We start from the raw sequence: 20,400 nt of genomic DNA, 5'->3' as shown, positions 1-20,400 counted from the left end.
TCACCGTGTTAGCCAGGATGGTCTTGATCTCCTGACCTCGTGATCCGCCCGCCTTGGCCTCCCAAAGTGCTGGGATTACAGGCATGAGTCACCGCGCCCAGCCCTGAGTCCTTCTCTTTAAGGCAGCAGGTTCCCTTCTGGCTCAAGGTATGTCTGGAAATGTTATCTGGGAACTAGGGCCTGAAACAGTGACCTCACAACTGGTGCCCTGTCCTGCTGTGACTGAGCTGGTATCCAAGATAGAAGACAAATTCCTCCTCATTCTTTCCTCTCCTCTCCTCATGCGGAAAGAAGAGGTCTCTTTTAAGACTGCCAGCTATGCAGCCTGGGGTTAGGGGATGGCTGATGCCAATATTCCCTTGACTGCTCCAGCTGGTGTCTCAGTAGGTTGCAAGCTACCCAGTCCACTGTCTCTGGGCTCAATTCAGCCCTAGGACTTGCCTAAGAGTTGCAATCCTTATGTCATAGACTGTCTTTCAAGTTTACTTGCAGACATAGGTTGCTGGAGCCCTCCGTGATGAGGTTTGCAGGAAATCAAGTCTTGACCACTAGGATCCACAATTCCCCTCTGACTAGGGCTGGTTTAAATGCTCCCTCCGTGGACAGGCATCAGCTGAGTTTGGTTCAGTTCTCCTTTCTGCTATGACAGAATAGCACTGAGTTCAGTGCCTCACTGTTGCTGTACTCTTCCTCCTGCAGTGTGGAGTTGCTCCCTGCACCGTGCAGCTTCTGCTGTGGTAGTGGCAGAGGGGCAGTATTAGCGATTCAAGACTGCTTTTTCTATCTCTTCAGTGCCTCTTTCAGCAATACAGAGTTAAAACCAGGTACTGTGACGGCTCACCTAATTTTTGCTTCGTATGAAGATTTTTTTTCTGTGTAGATAGTTGTTAAATTACTGTCCTCGCGGGGAAGATAATTGGTGGAGCTTTCCATTCTGCCTCTTTGTGAGTTAGTTTTTAAGATAAGGTGTAAGTTAAGATCAAGGTTCATTGTTGCCTATGGGTATCCAGTTGTTCTAGTATCATTTGTTGAAAAGACTACCCTTCATTGATTTGTGTTTGCACCTTTACCAAAAATCAGTTGCCTATGCACCTATTCTTCTGCCAAACCACACTGCTTTGATTACTGTGGCTATAGTAAACCTTAACATGATATGAAGTGATTCTTCCTGCTTTGTTTTTCTTTTTGAAATTGCTTTAGCTATTCTAGAACCTGTGCATTTTCACAGAAATTTTAGAATATGTCTATGTCTACAAAAGCTTGAAATTTTAATAAGAATGACATGAAATCTATAGACCAATTCAGAGAGAATTGATATCTTTTATATACTGAGTTTTTCATCCTGTGAGCATGATATGTCTCTCCATTTCTTTTTTTATGTTCTTCATCAATAGTGTATAATTTTAAGCATATAGAAATTGTACATATTTTAAGTATATACCTAAATATTTTATTTTCTTTGTAACAATTGTAAATGATATTGTGCTTTTAATTTTACTTTCCACCTGTTCATAGTATATAGAAGTGAAATTAACTTTTGTGTGTTGATCTCGTATCTTCCAAACTTACTGAACACACTTATTAGTTCTAGAGGTTTTTTTAGAGACTTCACTGGATTTTCTATGTAAACAATCATATCATCTGCAAATAGGGACAATTTTATTCCTTTCCTTCCAACTGCATACCTTTTATTTCTTTTTCTTGTCTTATTGTGCTGACTAAAACTTCCCACACAGTGTTAAGAAAGAGTGGTGAGAGCATACATCTTTCCCAGTTTTAGGGGGAAAGCATTCAGTCTTTCACCATTTAATATGATGTTAACAATAGGATTTTTTACATGTTCTTTATCAAGTTGAAGTAATTTCTCTCTATTGCTAACTGGCTGAGAGTTTTTATCATTAATATCTGTGGAATTTTGTCAAATGTGCCTTCCATATATGTTAATATGATCACATGATTTTTCTTCTTTCACCTGTTGATAAATACATGCACCTACTATGTACCCACAAACAATTAAAAATAAAAAAATTAAAATGATGGATTACTTTAATTGAGCCAAATGTTCAACCAGTCTTGCATACCTGGAATAAATCACACTCTGTCATTGTATGTAATTTCTTTTATACATTGTTGGATTAGGTTTGCCAAAGTTTTATCAAAAATTTCTACTTCTAAGTTCTTGATAGATATTGGTCTGTAGTTTTCTTATTTTATACTATCTTTGTCTGGTTTTGGTAACAGGTTAATAATGGCCTTGTAAAATTAGGAAATGTTATATCTTTGAATTTTTGGAAGGCATTATGTAGAATTTATTTTAATTATGTTTTAAGTGTTTAGTAGCAGGGATTATTCATCATGGTTGAGATTTTAGAGTGTGTGATTTTTAGGAAACTAGTCCATTTCTTATAACTGGTAAAATTTGTGAGTGTAAAGTTGTTCATATTCCTCCCTTATTACCCTTTCATTAACTGCAAGATCTGTAGTGCTATCTCCTGTTTCATTCCCCATATTGGTTACTTGTGCAATCTGTTTTTGTTTTTGTCAGCCTTGCTAGAGGTTTATCAAGCTTATAATTTGTTTGAGAATCAGCTTTTAATTGTATCAATTTTCTCCAATGTTTTTCTGTTTTCAACTTCATTGATTTCTCCCTTTCTCTGTATTATTTCATAATCTTTCTGCATGCTTTGTCTTTTTTCTTTTTTCTAGCTTGTTGAAAGTATTCGAATATTAATTTGAGACTTGCTTCTTGTTTAATGTAATCATTTCATGCTATGAACTTCTCTCCGATCACTGCTTTAGCTGCATCTCCTATATTTTGATATGTTTATTTTATTGTTTAGTTTCCCTAGAGACTTTCTCTTTGACTGATGGGGTATATAAAGGTGTTTTGTTTAATTTTGAAGCATTTGGATATTTTCCTGTTTTGTTTTATTATTGATTTCTAATTTGATTTCATTATTGTCAGAGAACATATCTGTATCATTGCTTTTATATGTATTGAGGTGTCTTATGATGCTGGGTATGGCATATCTTGATGAATGTTCAATGAGTGCTTAAAAATGTGTATTCTGCTGTTTTCATGTGGAGTGTTAAATATATATAAATTAGATCCTGTTGGTTTATTGTATTGTTCAGCTCTTTTATATCTTTGATGACTTTCTATCTAGTAGATCTATCAGTTGCTATGAAGAATATGTGGAAGTCCCCAACTATACAGATCCACAAGTATAGTTGGGGACTTCAACATACTCTTTCTCCCTTTGGGTCTATCGGATTTTGCTTTATGCATTTGCTTCATTTATTTGTTTTGGGGCACTATTGTTTAATCCATGCACATTTAGGATCATTATGTCTTCAGGGTGAATTGATCCTTTTATCATTATTTAAAGTCCCTCTATCTCTAGTAATTTATTTGCCCTGAAGTTGACTTGATTGGATACTCCTACCTTTTTAAAATAAGTATTTACTTGGTGTGTCTTTTTCCGTTCTTTTATGTTTAACCTACCCCTGTTACTGAATTTGACAAGTGTTTCTTGCAAACAGTATATCATTGGGTAATGTTTGTTTGTTTCCTTCCAGTCTCTGTCTTTTGATTCCTGTATTTAGACTGTTTACATTTAAGGTTATTATTGATATGTTAGAACTTAAGTCTGCCATTTTATTATTTGTTTTCCGTTTGTTTCCTCTGGCTCTCATTCCTCTGTTTCTCTTTTCTTGCCTTCCTGTTGGTTATTTGAACATATTTTAGAATTCTATCTTGAGTTATTTATAGTGTTTTTGTTTTTGAGTGTACATTTTGTATAGTTTTCATAGAGGTTGCTGTACATATTACAATACACATATGTGACTTATCACAGTCTCCTGGTTTCAACATTTTACCACTTTTAGTATAGTGGGGAAACCATACTTCCATTAAGGTCCCTTTACCTTTCCCACTTTTTAAATACTATTTGCCTTTAACATCAGAGAATGCTATTTTTTGTTTCAATCATCAACTATAATTTATCAAACTCACAAGGAAAAAGGGAATTTATTGCACTTATCCACATTTATTTTTAAGAGCTTTAGTAAGAAATCATACAGATACCATATAATTCACTCATTTAAAGTGTAAAATTCTATGTTTTTAGTATAACAGGGTTATGCAACATTCACCCTGTCTTAGTTTACTTGTGTTGCTATAACAAAATACCTGAGACTCATTACATTATCTAGACAAGAAGTTTACTTAGCTCACAGTTCTGGAGGCTGGAAAATTCAAGATCAGGTGGCTGCATCTGGTGAGAGCCTTGTGCTGCTTCATAGTTTAGCAGAAAAGTGGAAGGAGAATTGGGTATGTGCTAAGAGAGAGGAGACAAAGGAGGCTGACCCGTTTTATAACACAACCTGTTTTTGCAGGAACTGATTCAGTTTCCTGAGGACTAACCCAGTCTCCTGAGAAAGAGGGTAATCCAGCTTAATGACCTAATCACCACTTAAAGGCCCCACCTCTCAACATGGTTACAATGGCATTAAATTTCAACATGAGTTATGGCAGGGAGAAAACACACCCAAAACATAGCACACTACAATTATTTTTAGAATATTTTTCCCTCTAGAAATAAATCCCATATCCATTAGCACTTACTCTTCATTCCCCCAAATTCTCCCTCCCTGCCAGCCCCAGGCAACCACCAAGATATTTTTTGTCTCTATTGATTTGCCTGATCTGGATATTTCACATATATGAAATCAAATCATTTGTAGTCACTTCGTTACTGGGTTCTTTCACTTAGTATAATGTTTTTGAGGTAGCATGTATCACTATCTTATTCCTTTCTACTGCTGAAAAGTATTCAGTTGTACTGATACACTACCTTTTACTTACCCATTTATCCATTGGTGGACATTTGGGTTCTTTCTACTTGGCTATAATGAATAATGCCCATACAAACATCTGTGTATAAGTTTTTATGTGCATGTAAGCTTTTATTTCTATTTGTTATGAATCTCGGAGTGGAATTACTGAGTCATATCAAATCCTTTCCCCATTTGTAAATTGGGTTGTCTTTTTCTTATTGAGTTGTAAGAGTTCTTTATATATTCTGGATAAAAGTCCCTTATCATACATATTACTTGTAAATATTTTCACATTATATGGGTTGTCTTTTAACTTGACTGATGATACTGCTTGCAGCACAAAATATTTAAATTCGATGAAGTCCAATTTATCTGTTTTTCTTTATTGAGTGTGCTCTTGGTGTCATATTTAAGAAACCATAGGCTAACTCAAAGTCATGAAGACTTACTCTTATGTTTTATTATAAGAGTTTTATTGTTTTCACTCTTACATTTAGGTCTGTCATCTATTTTAAGTTGTTTTTTGTGTGTATGATGTGAAGAAGTTCACTCAATTTCATTTGTTTGCATGCTGATTTTCACTCTTCCAGTGTCATTTGTTGAAAAGACTATTTTTTGCTCTATGGAATTCTCTTTGAACTTTTGTTGAAAATCAGGTGACCACAAATGTAATTGTGTCTTTGTGGATTCTGAGTTCTAGTCCATTGATCCACAAGTCTCGCCCTATGCCATTGTCTGTCTTAATGATGCTTTGTAATGAGTTTTGAAACTGAGAATTCTGAGTCCTTCAACTTTATTTTTATTTTCCAAGGGTACTTTGACTATTCTGTGTCCCTTTAATTTAATTTCCACATAAATGTAGCAATGTGTTAAACTGCAGATACTTTGGGGGAGGGAGTTGGGGAGAATGTGAAGTGACTACCAGTGGGCAAGGGATTTCTTTAGTGGATGGTTTAAATGTTCTAAAATCTATTGTGGTGATGGTTGCACAACTCTGGATATACATAAAAAATATACTGAACTGTACACTTTAAATGAGTTCAGTGCATGGCATGTAAATTATATCTCAATAAAGCTTATTAATGAATAAGAAATCTAATAATGAAATTTGAAGCTCTCATCGCAAATTTAAAATAATTAAGTAATTAAAGAAGCCAAATATTATATCCAAAACTCATTGGAACACTCAAGTTCAATATGAAATCAAATGATAGGGTCCAAACTCATCATGAAGGGCCTAAACTGACTATAATCGATGTTTGTAACCAAAATTGGGAAATGGCAATACAGTACATAGCATGATTTGTAACGGACCAAAATTCAGTATTTAGTCAGCTATGTTTAAATTAGAAAAGTTTTGTAATATTCACAACCACTGTTTTCTAGTGTCACTCTTTTTTTGCTAGATCTAAATGTATTCAGTTTCATCATCAATAAATTCGTTCATTTATTGTACTCCTGGAAAACAAACAGATATTTTTATGATCATTATAATAAAAATATAATGGAAATTCAATTTACTAAAAACCTAAACCTTTTTACATTTAAAAATTTAATTGAAACATTGAAGTAATTGCTGACAAAAATCTAAAGAAGCTATCAAGTTAAAAAGATAACTTTTTATACTTCTATTTTAAGTTTAGGGATACAGGTGCAGGTTTGTTACATAGGCAAATGTGTGTCATGGAGGTTTGTTGAAGAGATTATTTTATCACATGGGTATTAAGCCTAGTACCCATTAGTTATTTTTCCTGATCCTCTCCCTCCTCCCACCCTCCACCCTCTGATAGGTCCCAGTGTGTGTTGTTCCCCTCTTGTGTGTCCATGTGTTCTCATCATTTAGCTCCCACGTATAAGTGAGAACGTGTGGTATTTGGTTTTCTGTTCCTGGGTTAGTTTTCTAAGCATAATGGCCTCCAGCTCCATACATGTCCCTGCAAAGGACATTATATCATTCTTTTTTATGGCTGCATAGTATTCCATGGTGTATTTATACCACACTTTCTTTATCCCATCTATGATTGATGAACATCTAGGTCGATTCCATGTCTTTGCTATTGTGAATAGTGCTGCAATGAACAAATGTTTGCAGGTGTCTTTATAATAGAATGATTTACATCCCTTTGGGTATATACACAGTAATAGGATTGCTGGGTCGAATGGTACTTCTGTCTTTAGTAGGTCTTTGAGGAATTGTCACACTGTCTTCCACAATGGTTGAACTAATTTATACTCTCATAAACACTGTATAAGCGTTCCTTTTTCTCCACAACCTCACGGCATCTGTTTTTTTTTTTTTTTTGATTTCTTAATAATTGTTATTCTGACTCATGTGACATGGTATCTCATTGTGGTTTTGATTTGCATTTCTCTAATAATAGGTGATGTTGAGCTTTTTTTGATGTGATTGTTGGCCGCATGTATTTCTTCTTTTGAGAATTGCTTGTTCATGTCCTTTGACCACTTTTTAATGGTGTTGTTTTATTTCTTCTAAATTTATTTAAGTTCCTTGCAGATGCTGGATATTAGACCTTTGTCAGATGCATGGTTTGCAATTTTTTCCCATTCTATAGGTTGTCTGTCTACTCTATTGGTGGTGTTTGTTTGTTTGTTTTGCTGTGTGGAAGCTCTTTAGTTTAATTAAATCCCACTTGTCAATTTTTGCTTTTGTTGGGATTGCTTTTGGTGTCTTTGTTGTAAAATCTTTGCCTGTTCATATTTCAAGGATGTCATTGCCTATGTTGTCTTTTAGGGTTTTTGTAGTCTTGGGTATTACATTTAAGTCTTTATCCATCTTGAGTTAATTTTTCTATATGATGTAAGGAAGGGGTCCAGTTTCAATCTTCTGAGTATCGCTAGCAAGTTATCCCAGCACCATTTATTGAACATGGAATCCTTTCCCTATTGATTGTTCTTGTCAAGTTTGTCAAAGATCAGATATTTTTAGGTGTGCAGTCTTATTTCTGGGTTCTGTATTCTATTCCATTGGTCTATGCCAGTACCATGCTGTTTGGTTATTTAGCCCTGTAGTATAGTTTGAAGTCGGGTAGCATAAAGCCTTGTTCTTTTTGCTTAGGATTGCCTTGGCTATTAGATCTTTTTTGGTTCCATATGAATTTTAAAATAGTTTTGTTCTAGTTCTGTGAAGAATGTGAATTGTAAGTTAATGGGAATAGCATCGAATCTACAAATCGCTTTGGACAGTACGGCCATTTTAATGATATTGATTCTTCCTTTCCATGATCATGGGGTGTTTTTCCATTTGTTTGTGTCATCTCTGATTTCTTTGAGCAGTGGTTTGTAGTTCTCCTTGTAGAGATCTTTCACCTCCCTAGTTTGCTGTAGTCCTAGGTATTTTGTCCTTTTTGTGGCAACTGTAAATGAAAGTTTATTCATGACAGGTCTCGGCTTGACTGTTGTTGGTGTATAATAATGCTAGCGATTTTTGCACATTGATTTTGCATCCTGAGACTTTGCTGAAGTTGCTTATCAGTTTAAGTAGCTTTTTGGCTGAGATGATGGGATTTTTGAGAGATAGAATCATGTCACCTGCAAACAAGGATAGTTTGACTTCCTCTCTTCCTATTTGAATGCGCTTTATTTCTTTCTCTTGCCTGATTGCCTTGGCCAGAACTTCTAATACTATGTTGAATAGGAGTGGTGAGATGGGGCATCTTTGTCTTGTGCCAGTTTTCAAGGGGAATAATTCCAGCTTTTGTCCATTCAGTGTGATGTGGGCTGTGAGTTTGTCATATATGTTTCCTATGCTTTGAGGTAAGTTCCTTCAATACCTAGCTTATTGAGAGTTTTTAACACGAAGGAATAAAGATAATTTTATTTTTTCATACGTCAGTGAAATTATGTGACATACACATGATGGTATATATGCCATATGTTCGCCAGTCTTGTATAGTCAACATCTTAAGCAAGGAGGCTAAAGTATTCCACAAATCAGCTGGATGATTCATATCTGCCCTTGTTTGCCTAAAATGGAAGCTGCAAGGTCATATTTTCTATTCATTCTGGATACTCATAAAGTCCTTTTCAATCCCCACACAGGTCCTTTTCAGGGGTTCACCTGACTATACTCAATGCAGTGTTCCACTTCTCTGTAGTCAAGAAAGAAAAACGAAATGTCATCCATTCACCACCGCCTAAGAAAGACATAGCCTAAATGGACAGCAAATGTCCAGTTATATAAAAAACCCACACAGCTGCACTGAGCCCTGGGAATAACGCCAGTATTGCTAATAGACCAATGCTTCTCAATGTGTGGATACACTACCATTGGTGGTCCACGAGAAAATTTGTGGGGACACACTGGCAAATGTTTTAATAGTTATGTATTTGTTTTCCTGTGTACTAAGAAAAATAAATACTTAGCACACAAAATCTGTGTTCTCAAAAATATTACTTTTTGAGGATGGGTAAAAATTATGGTATTATTAGTAATTCCTTTACTTAGAATGCTCATCCATCTCTCTTGTTTGTCTTTGCCTCATCGGTAAGTTCTTCCCTGACCCAACTTTCAGACAGTGTTAGTTGGTTCTCCCTCTGGTCCCCATAATGTTTTTCACATATCTCATTTATATCACATTTCAGATTACAGTGTAATTTTTATAAGCACACTTATTTTTATTAGAGTGTGAGCTTCTCAAGAATCAGAGTCAAATCTTTGTATCCTTAGTGCCTGATACAGAAGTTGGACCCTTGTAGTGCTCAATTAATATTTGTGGAATTAATGCATATGAATTACAACTGTGGTCAGGATAATTACATTCTACAAGCATTGATCTAGTAGCTATTTCTCAGTTGGAGGCACGATGGCAGGGTATCTCAGGGAGAACTGAAAATTTAAAACTACAAGACAGGAAACCAAGCATAATTAATTCTCTATCTGATTAATTACATTAGCAAAATTTTATATGCTGAGTTTTCTTATAATAATAGATTTCTGATCCAAGATTCAAAGGCAGAATTACTGAAAAAAAAAAAAGGTTGAAAGAACTGAAATTTAATTAAGAGAGCAGAGGCTGTGGAATCAAACTGTTCTGAACTTGAATTCTTACTCAACAATTACTAGCTTTATCATCTGTATACTGAGGACCAGAGATAATTCATATAAAGCCTAACAAAGTACTTTATACATAGTAAGATCCTGATAAGTGGAAGCTGTTATTATTAATTTAAAGCATATCTTACTAATTATATACAACTAGTAATTCTGTGAGGTCTAGCTTAAGAGAAAAATATAAAGAAGTCCAGTTCTTCCCTCTTACTTTGTTACCATTCCTACCCCAACCCTCTCTCATGATAGCATTATGATCATTACCTTCCAGACTTATGCCAACCACCAGTTTAAAGCACACCTGGTCTCTCTCTCCGAAGTTCCTGGTATAAATCTTCCCTATACAAGGAAATAAATCATTTTCTAATTCACACTTTCCTGGTGGCAAGGAGATAATTGTTTAAATTTAAAAAGTTTTTTCATCTAATTTCTACTGGGTTAGAGTAAATCAGAATGCTGTCATGCCAGGAAAGTACTTAATTAAGTAGAGAAGGTGACAATGAGTCAGCGTACTTTGTTGGAAAAATTACAGGCCAAAAGTTTAAGTAGCAGACCAGATTTCTAGTCTCTACTTTGCTAATAACTTACTTAGAAACTTTAGGTGAGTTGTTTAACTGCTCTAGCCTCAACTTCCTTACCTGAAGATGGTAAGTTCTATGCCGCCGAGACACTGGCTTATATTTCCAAAAAAATAAGGCTGTATCCCCCACTCACTCCTGAAACCAAAATAAATTCCAGAGGACTGAACAAATATTTAACTATGAAAAGTAAAACTATGTAATTTATAAAGAGAAGTGTAAATGGATTTGCTTATACCTTTGGAATAGAGAAACTCTTCTAAAGGGAAACACAACCAGAAGTAATAAAGGAAAATAATAAGACTACATAAAAGCTAAAGTCTTCTCTCTAGAAAAAAATACCACTATTAAGAGCTGAAAAAATGAAAGAGAAAATCTAGTAGAAAAAGAAAGGATATGGTCGAAAAATTCACAGACAGGAACTACAAATGGTCATCAAACATATGAAAAGATGTTCAGCTTCACTCGTAATTAAAGATATGCAAATCAAAAAAAGCTATTTCAACCTATTCAATTTTTAAAAACGAATAATTTTTCAGTTACTAAATGCTGTAGTATCGAAGTGAGCATGCTTCTGTGTCAGAGTGTAAATTGGTGCTGCTCTCCAGTGCCAGTTCTTGCCACCTGTCTGTGAAGTACTTCTTTCCCAATCATTCTCAGAGATGACCCCCTCTTCCACTATTCCTATTTTCTGATTTGGCGTCCCACAGCCACTTTATAGTCTGGGACACTATGTGCAAATAGGTACTCTTTTCCGTCACACATCATGTCACCTCCTCTGCTTTCTGGAAAGTTCAAAGTTCCTTCAATATGGCTCTTTTTCTCTCTGCTACTCTTTGGAGTCTCTTCTCTGATAAACAAGTTCCACAAATTCCAAGAACCTAGCCAGTGTAATTTTCAAATAGTCATTAGCAATTGGCTGACTGGAAGAAACGAAGACTTGAGTAAGCTCTTAAAATGTAAACAAAGCAAAAATTAATATTCAAGACATTAATCTTACCACAGTTATTTTAAAGATGAAATTAAGACAACCAAATATAATAGAATGCTACCTTTTATAGACAAAAATTAGCATAAACTCACAAAACAGTGTTTCTGTTTTCAAGAGCTATACAAATATTAATATTTTTCACAGAGCAAAACCCATCTCACAAACCAAAAAAGCATGAACCATATATATTTTATTACCTTTTTTATCTCCAGTGTGGGCCTTATTCAGAAGAAATTAAGTGCTAAATGGTATCCAATCTTACAATAAATTTAGAAGTAAACTAGAACATAAAAACAAATAGGAAACTGAAGGAGTAATTATATTTTCCCTTAAACATGAATTGATCATGTGTCTGTATATGAAGTAGACTAAACAATATATATTCCAACAAGTAAACTATTTAGAGAGCATATTTTTAAAAATATTATCTTATTTCCACTTAGGCAATTTAACCCTGAAACCAAGGGAAAGAGTTCCAAAGATACGCTTAGTTTATTGGAAATAATGAAAATATGTAAATGTGGATTTATACTATTGTCATTAAAATTTGTGAGAACTGAGCATGTCTATTTGCTTGAATTGTTACTCATTTCAATATAAAATATAATCTTTTTAGGTTTTGAGTAGGTGTAAATGATTGAAGCATGTCAGCTATTGTTTAACAAAGGAAGTGAGCACAGACTGAATAAAAAAAGGATAGAAATAAACAAACAAAAAAGAATGATTCCTTGAAAAACAAGTAAATGTGAGAATGTCACCATGTCCTTAGAAGGTAAGAACACACACACACACACACACACACATATATAATGCCTCCAAATATGACTCTTAAGACATAAATTTTAATGATTCCCCCTTAGTGAATCTCCCTTTCTTTCTTCCTTCCTGTACTCTACCTTTGCTGTGCATTCTAGAGCATTTGAAAATTTAATACCTTTGTTGAACAGCCATTTGTCCTTTTATCCTCTTAAAGGACTATACAGTTAATGTTAGCAATAGCATAGATTGCCAATTCCCCATGCAAGAAAATCTACTTGAGCCCTACTACTTCATCAGAGTGTTCATATCTACACTTTGAGGATTAAAGACAGCTAGTTTTAACATCGTTTTATCTCACCTTAAATGTGTCTAAATTAAAGCAAGCTCCAATTGATGGCCCATGTGTTTCAAATAATTTACAACAAAATAAAACAATTCGTAGGTTATATGAAGCTTGTTATAAAATGTTAAGTAAGGCTCTAAGTGAATGGATAAAACCCAAAACAGGAAAAGGAAAAAAATATCCTAGCATAACACAAACTGAAGAAAATCAATTGTTATGGACATCTAAAAAATGGCATTCAACTTTAGCTTTTGGTTAAAATGACATCAGTTTACTAAATTAAATATTTTTCTTAATAAAGATGTTGGTTTCTAACACACAACCTATTTGACAGGTCACCACTATTCTCTCATGAAGGTGATTATTTCTAATCAACCCTCACTAGTGAACAGTTGAACTACACCGAAAACTGATCTATTCTCGAAAATAGACTCTTGTCTCATATAGGCAGCCTGGGGCATTTATCAATTCTTGAATTCTTGTTTCATTTCTTTTTGTAAGAGTAACCAGCATTAGTGAACTTTCTAAGGAGAAAAAGCCTGAACATTAAGGCCAATTAAAATAAAGTGAAAATATAATTGCTTTAAACTAAAGATGTCATTTTTTCAATGTGCCACAATAGCCACACAACTTCAGAAGTGTCACAATCCACATTTCCATATTTTAAAAGCTATGAATTAATATCTGTGCTTCTATAAGTTGAGGATGAAGGTTAAATGTTCCAATCATATTAAGATTTTAAAAGTCTTCTATTTCATGCAAAAACATAGATATCAACTATACCAAAAGTATAAATTAAGTTCAATAGATAGGATTTAGTAAACACCCTAGAAATTTTCTAAGAGAGTAAACATTAGGTGCTCTTACCACAAAACAATAATTTTTTTGTTGTTGAATATGTTGACTTGCTTGACCGTAGTAATCATTTCATTATATGTATATCAAAACATCATGTTGTACATCTTAATATATACAATTAATCTTTTAATTTTAAATACTAACTGTATTATAAATACATTTAAGGGAAGCAGAAATCTTATAAAGACAGTTTGAAACCCTTTTCAAGTAAATGATGACACCTACTGGATGTTAGAAATCTTCAAATAACATTTAACCAATAATGAATCTCATCTGCAATTTTATCTGAAAACCTCTTTGCTGGCAAGAGAAAGAAGAAAACATGGGCAAGCATTTGGACGTTCAAGATTAAAAACTCACATTCACTAGACTTACTTTAGACCAAAAAACAAATAAAGGAATAAGGTAAAAAGTAGTTTCTCTCTTCTGAATTTTCTACTTTCTTGAGGTATAGAAAACTGACAAGAGAATACAAGTTTAAGATCATAGATGAGTGAGGATCCAATGAATCAGTAAAAAGATATATCTGAAGTAGGTTGACAGCCAGAGTTTCTTCTTGAGTTTTAAGGTCATTGAGATGGAACATAATTCGTGTTTACCAAATGTTTCATTTAGTCATTAACATTTCTGTATAAACTGCATAATTGCTGATATCACAACCATAGATAAAATTTTTAGTAAAAAAGTGAAAAAAACTGCCTGATTTTTTTTTTTTTTTTTTTTTTTTTGAGACTGTGTCTCACTGTCACCTAGGCTGGAGTTCAGTGGCACGATCTTGGCTCATTGCAACCTCTGCCTCCCAGGTTCAAGTGATTCTCATACCTCAGCCTCCCGAGTAGCTGGGATTACAGGCATCCACCACCACGCCCGGCTAATTTTTGTATTTTTGGTAGAGATGGGGTTTCACCATGTTGGCCATGTTGATCTCGAACTCTTCACCTCAGGTGATCCACCCGCCTCGGCGTCCCAAGGAGCTGGGATTACAGACGTGAGCCACCACACCCGGCCAACTGCTTAAATTTTAATAGATGATCTTTGGCAAGTCATTTAAGTTCTCTGGGCTTGTGTTTATTCATCTGTATTCCAAGGGTATTGAAACTAGAAAATCTCTATTAGTATCCTCTAAACTTGAATGTCTGAAAGCCTAAAAATAGCATTCTTTTAAATTGTTACTTTAAAAGTCGGTAGAAATTTTACAAATAGAAACATAAAATGTATTATATTCCTTTTACCCCTAGAAAGCAGCTCAATTTACTTTTACCACTGGAAAAATAATCCATCTATCATATCAGTGGCCACTCTTTAATTAAGTATTTTATTAGTCTTGGGCCTGCTGCAAATAAACATAGGACATAGGAAGATTTGGGTCACCAGAATTACAGTTTTTCCAGAGTCAGTCTCAGCTAAGTGGCATCATCAATTCAAATAAATTTCTCATATCAATCTTAAACAAGGCTCAGAAATAAGTGTATTGATGTATTTGGCTCACTGTAGACTTGTATTTATTTTACCCTCTGAAAATACCAACAAAAAATATCTAAAACACTGTATTCTAATAACATGATAGAATTCTTGCATTATTTGCTGACAATAGTAAATAGTTTTCCAATTTTTTATTTTATTAAAATACAACAGGAATAATAATGGTGTTGCATGAGGTCAAAATTAGAGATATTTTAACAGAGAAAATAAAATATTTCTTACTAGTCAATCAGTATTTTTGAGATCCCATTGCATGCAAAGTAGTGTATCTAGAATGCTTTTAATTAATCATATATATATATAAAATTTTAAACTATGAATATACAGAACATTTGAAGACCTGTTTTATCTTGGCTGTCTAGCATTCCTTTTCTCATAAATACATAATATTTTCTTTTGAATTCTCTGTCAATACATCTTAATGTTGGTGTCTTTAATCTGTAAATTTTCATATCTTCCTCTGTCATTTTCAACTGGTTACTAAATGGACACGTTACAGTTCCTATAAATTTTGGGAGTGGTAGTAGGCATGCTTAATAGCCAGGTAAAATTAGGGAATTCTGTGGAGAATTGTCAGGCAATCAATTTTCCTAGTCATTAATAAATTAAAAAGAGAAACAAGCCAACATAATCTTAGAAAAAAATAGTCCAGTAAAAAGTCTCACTTTGACAATTACACAAAAATAATCTTTTTACTCTGGAATAATTTATCAATTTTAGAAAAATATATTGTAAAAGTAGTAAATTCTACAGAAGGTATGTAGAGTGTGATGTGCTGAGTAAATATTTAGGCAAAAGGAAATAAGTATATACAAGTTTGACCGAATTTGAAGAAGTTTGATGGAGTGGTTGGGAAAAAAAGGAAAAATCAAGCTTGCTTGTGTCATATAAGTAGTACAATCTAAATTGTATAACAGGAGGGAAGAATTTCTTAGGGCTAAAATGATTGAAGAAGGCTTTTGTCAAAGAGGTGATATTTGGATTGGGTCTAAATAGTTTGGTAATCATTTGATAGGTGAAGATATTTGAGAATGGGGCTGCAGTCAGAGGTAATAATACTGCGAAGGCAAAGAGCCTAAACAGGTTTGCTAATGTAAAGGACCGCTCTGGTTAATGGTTAGAAGGAAGAACATGAAGAGATGGGGGATTTGGGTCAAGAAACAGAAGAATGTTTCACACTTAGAAAATGGTCTTCTGCATGCATGACTATTTTTTCAATTTAATAAGATATAAATCACAGTTGCAACACGTTAGCCGTCAAGAAGGAAAAACTGGCCAAAAAAGAAAATTGCTGACAAATTTAAGAGGAGTTTTAGAGCTCACTGATCTGCACATTTTGCTTTGCTTCAAACCTCTAAGCTTTACCTTCCAAGGCTCCTCAAGATAATTTGTTTCAATCCACTTGGACTAGGCACTATGTTCCCTGAACAAGTACAAACTTTTCCTGCCTCTGCATTTGCTATAATGTAACAGTCTACCGAACTGTTCACAGGCAAGCCAAATTCCACTTCCTCAATCAAACCCTTTGCCAAGTTACCTTAGTCCTAAAAGATCCTTCCCTCCTGTTTTATTATTGAATTTAGATTGCACCATTCAGATAATACAATCAGCTTTGATTTGTAAATAGGTATGCATCTGTTTGCTCAATCCTACAAAATTATAAAATTCCTTAAAGACAGAAGCTGTGTAATGCAACTTTGCATGCTACAGGGTTTCGCATTTTCATAAGCTAGTCTACAAAAACAAAATCCGACTCACAAAATAATGCTAAATAAGAATTTGTTGAATGGATGCATTCCACTGCTGACACATTTTCATTCCCTTCATTTTTCTTCTTATCCTTATGAGGCAATCCTTATATTAAAATCAATTTTTATGCTTATCTTCTAACTGTTGGAGAATAAAATGATTGAAACATATCTAGGTTCACTCAGGAATGCTTTTACCATAAGGGCAAAAAGTGACATCAGGAACATCCAGGGATTATCCCAATAACTGTGGACGAAGGAAGCAATTTAAATGTCTTTCTGATTTACTTAACTTGAATTAGAATGCAGTATGAAGTTGGGGGAAGGAAGCTGAGCAGCAGTCACGCAGGCTCATTCTACCTGATCTATTTAATTCCACACTATCAGTGCTGGGGAAGAATGGGCAATAATAATAATAATAATATAAAAATATAACAAAGTAAAAATAATATAACAATAGTAAATATAATAATTATAATGTGTTATTCTGTTAGGCTGTATTTTTGCTTGAAGGGATGGTTTGGCACTCTGTAGGAGATACAGTGCTTATGTCTTAAACTGATTATTCCAAATTTTTTAACCTACATGAACACAGATGAATTCTTCCTAAAGTAACTCTTCAAAAGGTTAAATTTCTTTTTTGATTAACCCTCCAGGATAAGGATTTGGGTAGTTGTTTGGGAAAACACAACCACATCGAGGCGCCTCTGAGAAAGGGCAGTGGGGAATTAGATCCTCTGTTTTAATCATATTTATTCCCAAGTAATTTATTCATCAATCTCCACCTCAACCCTGAAACCTTTAGGTTTCAGAAACTGACACTGAAAGGCACCTATAAGTCGAAAGTCACCTAAATATGGCTAGGACTAGAGTGACGCTATGGAGACATTCTCCTTTGGCAAAAATTTTAAAGGGCCGCCTAAAAACTCAGTAATGAAGATAGTTAATATTTTTAGACAATCTTTTTAAATATCAAAATTCTTGCAAAAAAGTCCATGATGAACAAAATATCAAAAATTTAAATAAAGACAGGATCATACCCTGCACTTGCGTGACTCACCTCACTCGCCTCATCCTAGTCTCCTGGGTTTTTGTCACAAGCTTAAATTTTGTTCCTGAGGCGAGTACCTCAGTCGCCTTATGCTAGTCTAGGTTCTGAGTCCTAAACACTTTCGTGGATAGCACCTTCTTGAGTCCTTTCACTAAATGCAACCTTCAGATTAAAAATCTATTCTCAGTGTTTTTCATTTGGATAGACCTCTGCTATTACACATTTCCCTCGGAGTCCCACTGAATTCTTCGTATACCCCCTCCAAGTAGGATAACGGTATAGCTCCCGGTTTTGTCGCTACTCTCCACCTGCGGAAAACACGCCATTTTGGCACCCTCCTCTTGCCAGCACCACAGTTCTGCTTTGGCAGGATGTTCCCACACCAGAGAAACATCTCCACTCTTTTGCGCTTTCTGAATGAATGTTCCTGTCGGTTCAACACCATCCCGCCAAAGGTGGCAGGGAAAGACCGGAGCCCAGACTCAACTGGTTTTAAAAGCACTTTCCCCGCTAGGAATAGGGAAGGGTGGCGGGTTTGGAGGCTGTGAAGAAAGCAATTGTTGTGGCTTTCGCCTGTCATTATAACATAAAAGAAAAAAAACTGATCAAGACAGCTCTGGCTTTCCTGCCGTTCTTATTCCTGATCGCTTAGCCTTTGCTAAGTTCGCGTGCTCCGCCGCTACACCAGCGGTTAGAGCCGACAGGGAACGAGGGCTTCGGGCAAGTTCGCGGGCCACGCCCCTCAAAGCCGGCTGCCTCTCCTTATTGGCCTGAGAGCCTGTCACTCCGATGTGGCTCCCACTCCGGTTAACCATTCACGTAGTTTGGTTGCGTCTTGGCGTGTTTAATGTTGCCAATAACGAGGGATTTTTTTTTTTTTTTTTTTTTTTCAGAGGAGAGTACAGGTCGTGCTGCAATTAGTTCATTGAAAACTCATTTGCTCTTGGAGCAGTCAGGCAGTGACTGCCTTCGGCTTTTTTTCTGCTGACTAAGATCTCCTATAGAGAGCTACAACAATGCCCAAAAGAAAGGTAAGTGAAACGGAAAGACAGACGGGGAATTAGCTGCTGAGTTACCTATTTCCTAATAGGAAGAATTTATTTGTTTGTTTGGTTTTTTTTAAAGCTTTTTGGCTTCTTCCATTTTGTGATGTAATGAAACGGAAAGGGGGAGAAGGGCAAAGAGCAGTCGGTGTAAGGTTTAGGATGGTCTTGCATGCAACTGGTAGTTCACTTTTAGAGTGTTTTGTTTGAGAGAATCTCTTGAAAGGTGTCTCCATGCTGAATTACAAACAGCCATAGCGCTGGGCTGTCGCTTCCTACCCCAACCCCCTTCCTTCGCTTACCCTATTGGAGAACACTTCTCCCAACCATACTTCAGTTTCCTCCTCTGCCACCGGCTTTTCTCGGGGAACCGTCCCGTCTGGGGAACGAAAGCCATGGCTTTCTCTTGTATTTGCCTTTGTTCTTCCCGTTTTCTTTTTTCTTTTTTTTTTCCTTCCCTCCTCCTCCACTTCTTGTCAGGCCAGATGGCTATGCAATGGTAATCCTGTGCCATTAGGCGGCGCAGACTTCAAACTGTCCTAGAGAACAGAGATTCACCGCTCTAATTAGAAACTTTAGGGGTGAGAAAGCTGGACCTTTCCAAGCTCTTTAGCTAAAGATGGGAAGATTATAAGGAAACAGCGTTGGATAAACTTGCTGATGTTGGGGTAGCATGGATTTGTTCACTTTAGTAGTGCAGAATTGATCTGAGCCTTCCGAGCTCCACAGGTCTTCTGCAAACCCTCACTTCACAATTCCTGGCTCCTCTCAGACAGGAAACAAGTTCACGCTCGGCGTTTTTTTCTTAGTCCCCTAGAAGTGAAATCGAACGCTGTTTCATTGCTTGGTAAAACCGTAAAACACTGTGCTAAGACATTATGATTGTTTTTGGATTATTCCTATAAACAAGTCCGCCTTCTTTATTCCTAAAACATAGGAATAATACTGAAATTCCCCCGTGCTCTGTGGCTGTATGAATCGTGCAATAGCTTGATAATTCTCAGGCTAAAGAGCTGCTCAGATATGGAAAACAACTGTTTCTAATCACCATCCCCCCTTCCTAAGATTCCCGCCACTGTGCTTTTCTATACTTGTGCAGTAGGTTTTGCTGTTTTCCAGAACTGACAGTAACCTTAAAGCAGGTAGTGGCGGGAAGTTTTAAAATCGGTGGCCAGTTTCTTAGAATAAAGCATTGACTTTGTAACAAAGAGGTCTCCCCCACAAAACACTGTGGGGGCTGTAATTCTTGCATGCAAAACTTGGAGAAAATAGTCCAGAATCAGTGGAGAGGATAAGATAGGTACAATTGCATGGCAAACATAAGGCAAGAAAGCGAAATTGCATGAAGCTCCGCCTTCATTTGACCCACCCCCACATTTTTGGCTTTTACATTATCTAAAGCAGGTGGATTTCAAAATTACAAAGGTTTGCTTTTAGGAGATGCAATTTACACAAAAGGATGAAATTAACTATCAATTGTGTAAAAGTATGTCTTGTGCATGCACTTGCATCTTGGTGCACATTAGTAAAACAGCAGTATGTAGCATGGTTCCTAAGAAACAACACGTGTCTACTTAAGCAGGAACCCAGGAGAAAGTAATAAGCAATTATATTGAAATTTGTAATCCGCAGGCAGTATT

At 35.6% G+C, this 20,400-nt stretch overlaps 1 protein-coding gene across 2 annotated transcripts in view; it reads left to right on the top strand.

The window, feature by feature from the left end:
- The window catches only part of HMGN5 (high mobility group nucleosome binding domain 5), a 94,458-nt gene that overhangs the window by 68,228 nt on the left and 5,830 nt on the right, over positions 1-20,400 (top strand). For both annotated transcript variants that reach the window (XM_032757233.2, XM_058441446.1), the window contains exon 2: positions 18,611-18,748. In XM_032757233.2, coding sequence (XP_032613124.1) covers positions 18,734-18,748 — 15 coding nt within the window. In that variant the 5' untranslated portion in view covers positions 18,611-18,733. The remainder of the gene's footprint in view (positions 1-18,610; positions 18,749-20,400) is intronic.

This window comes from Hylobates moloch, unplaced genomic scaffold (assembly GCF_009828535.3).
Source record: "Hylobates moloch isolate HMO894 unplaced genomic scaffold, HMol_V3 SCAFFOLD_7, whole genome shotgun sequence".
Classification (NCBI taxonomy): domain Eukaryota; kingdom Metazoa; phylum Chordata; class Mammalia; order Primates; family Hylobatidae; genus Hylobates; species Hylobates moloch.
The sequence above is the reverse complement of the archived record's forward strand: the minus strand, read 5'-3'. Positions and strand labels throughout refer to the sequence as shown.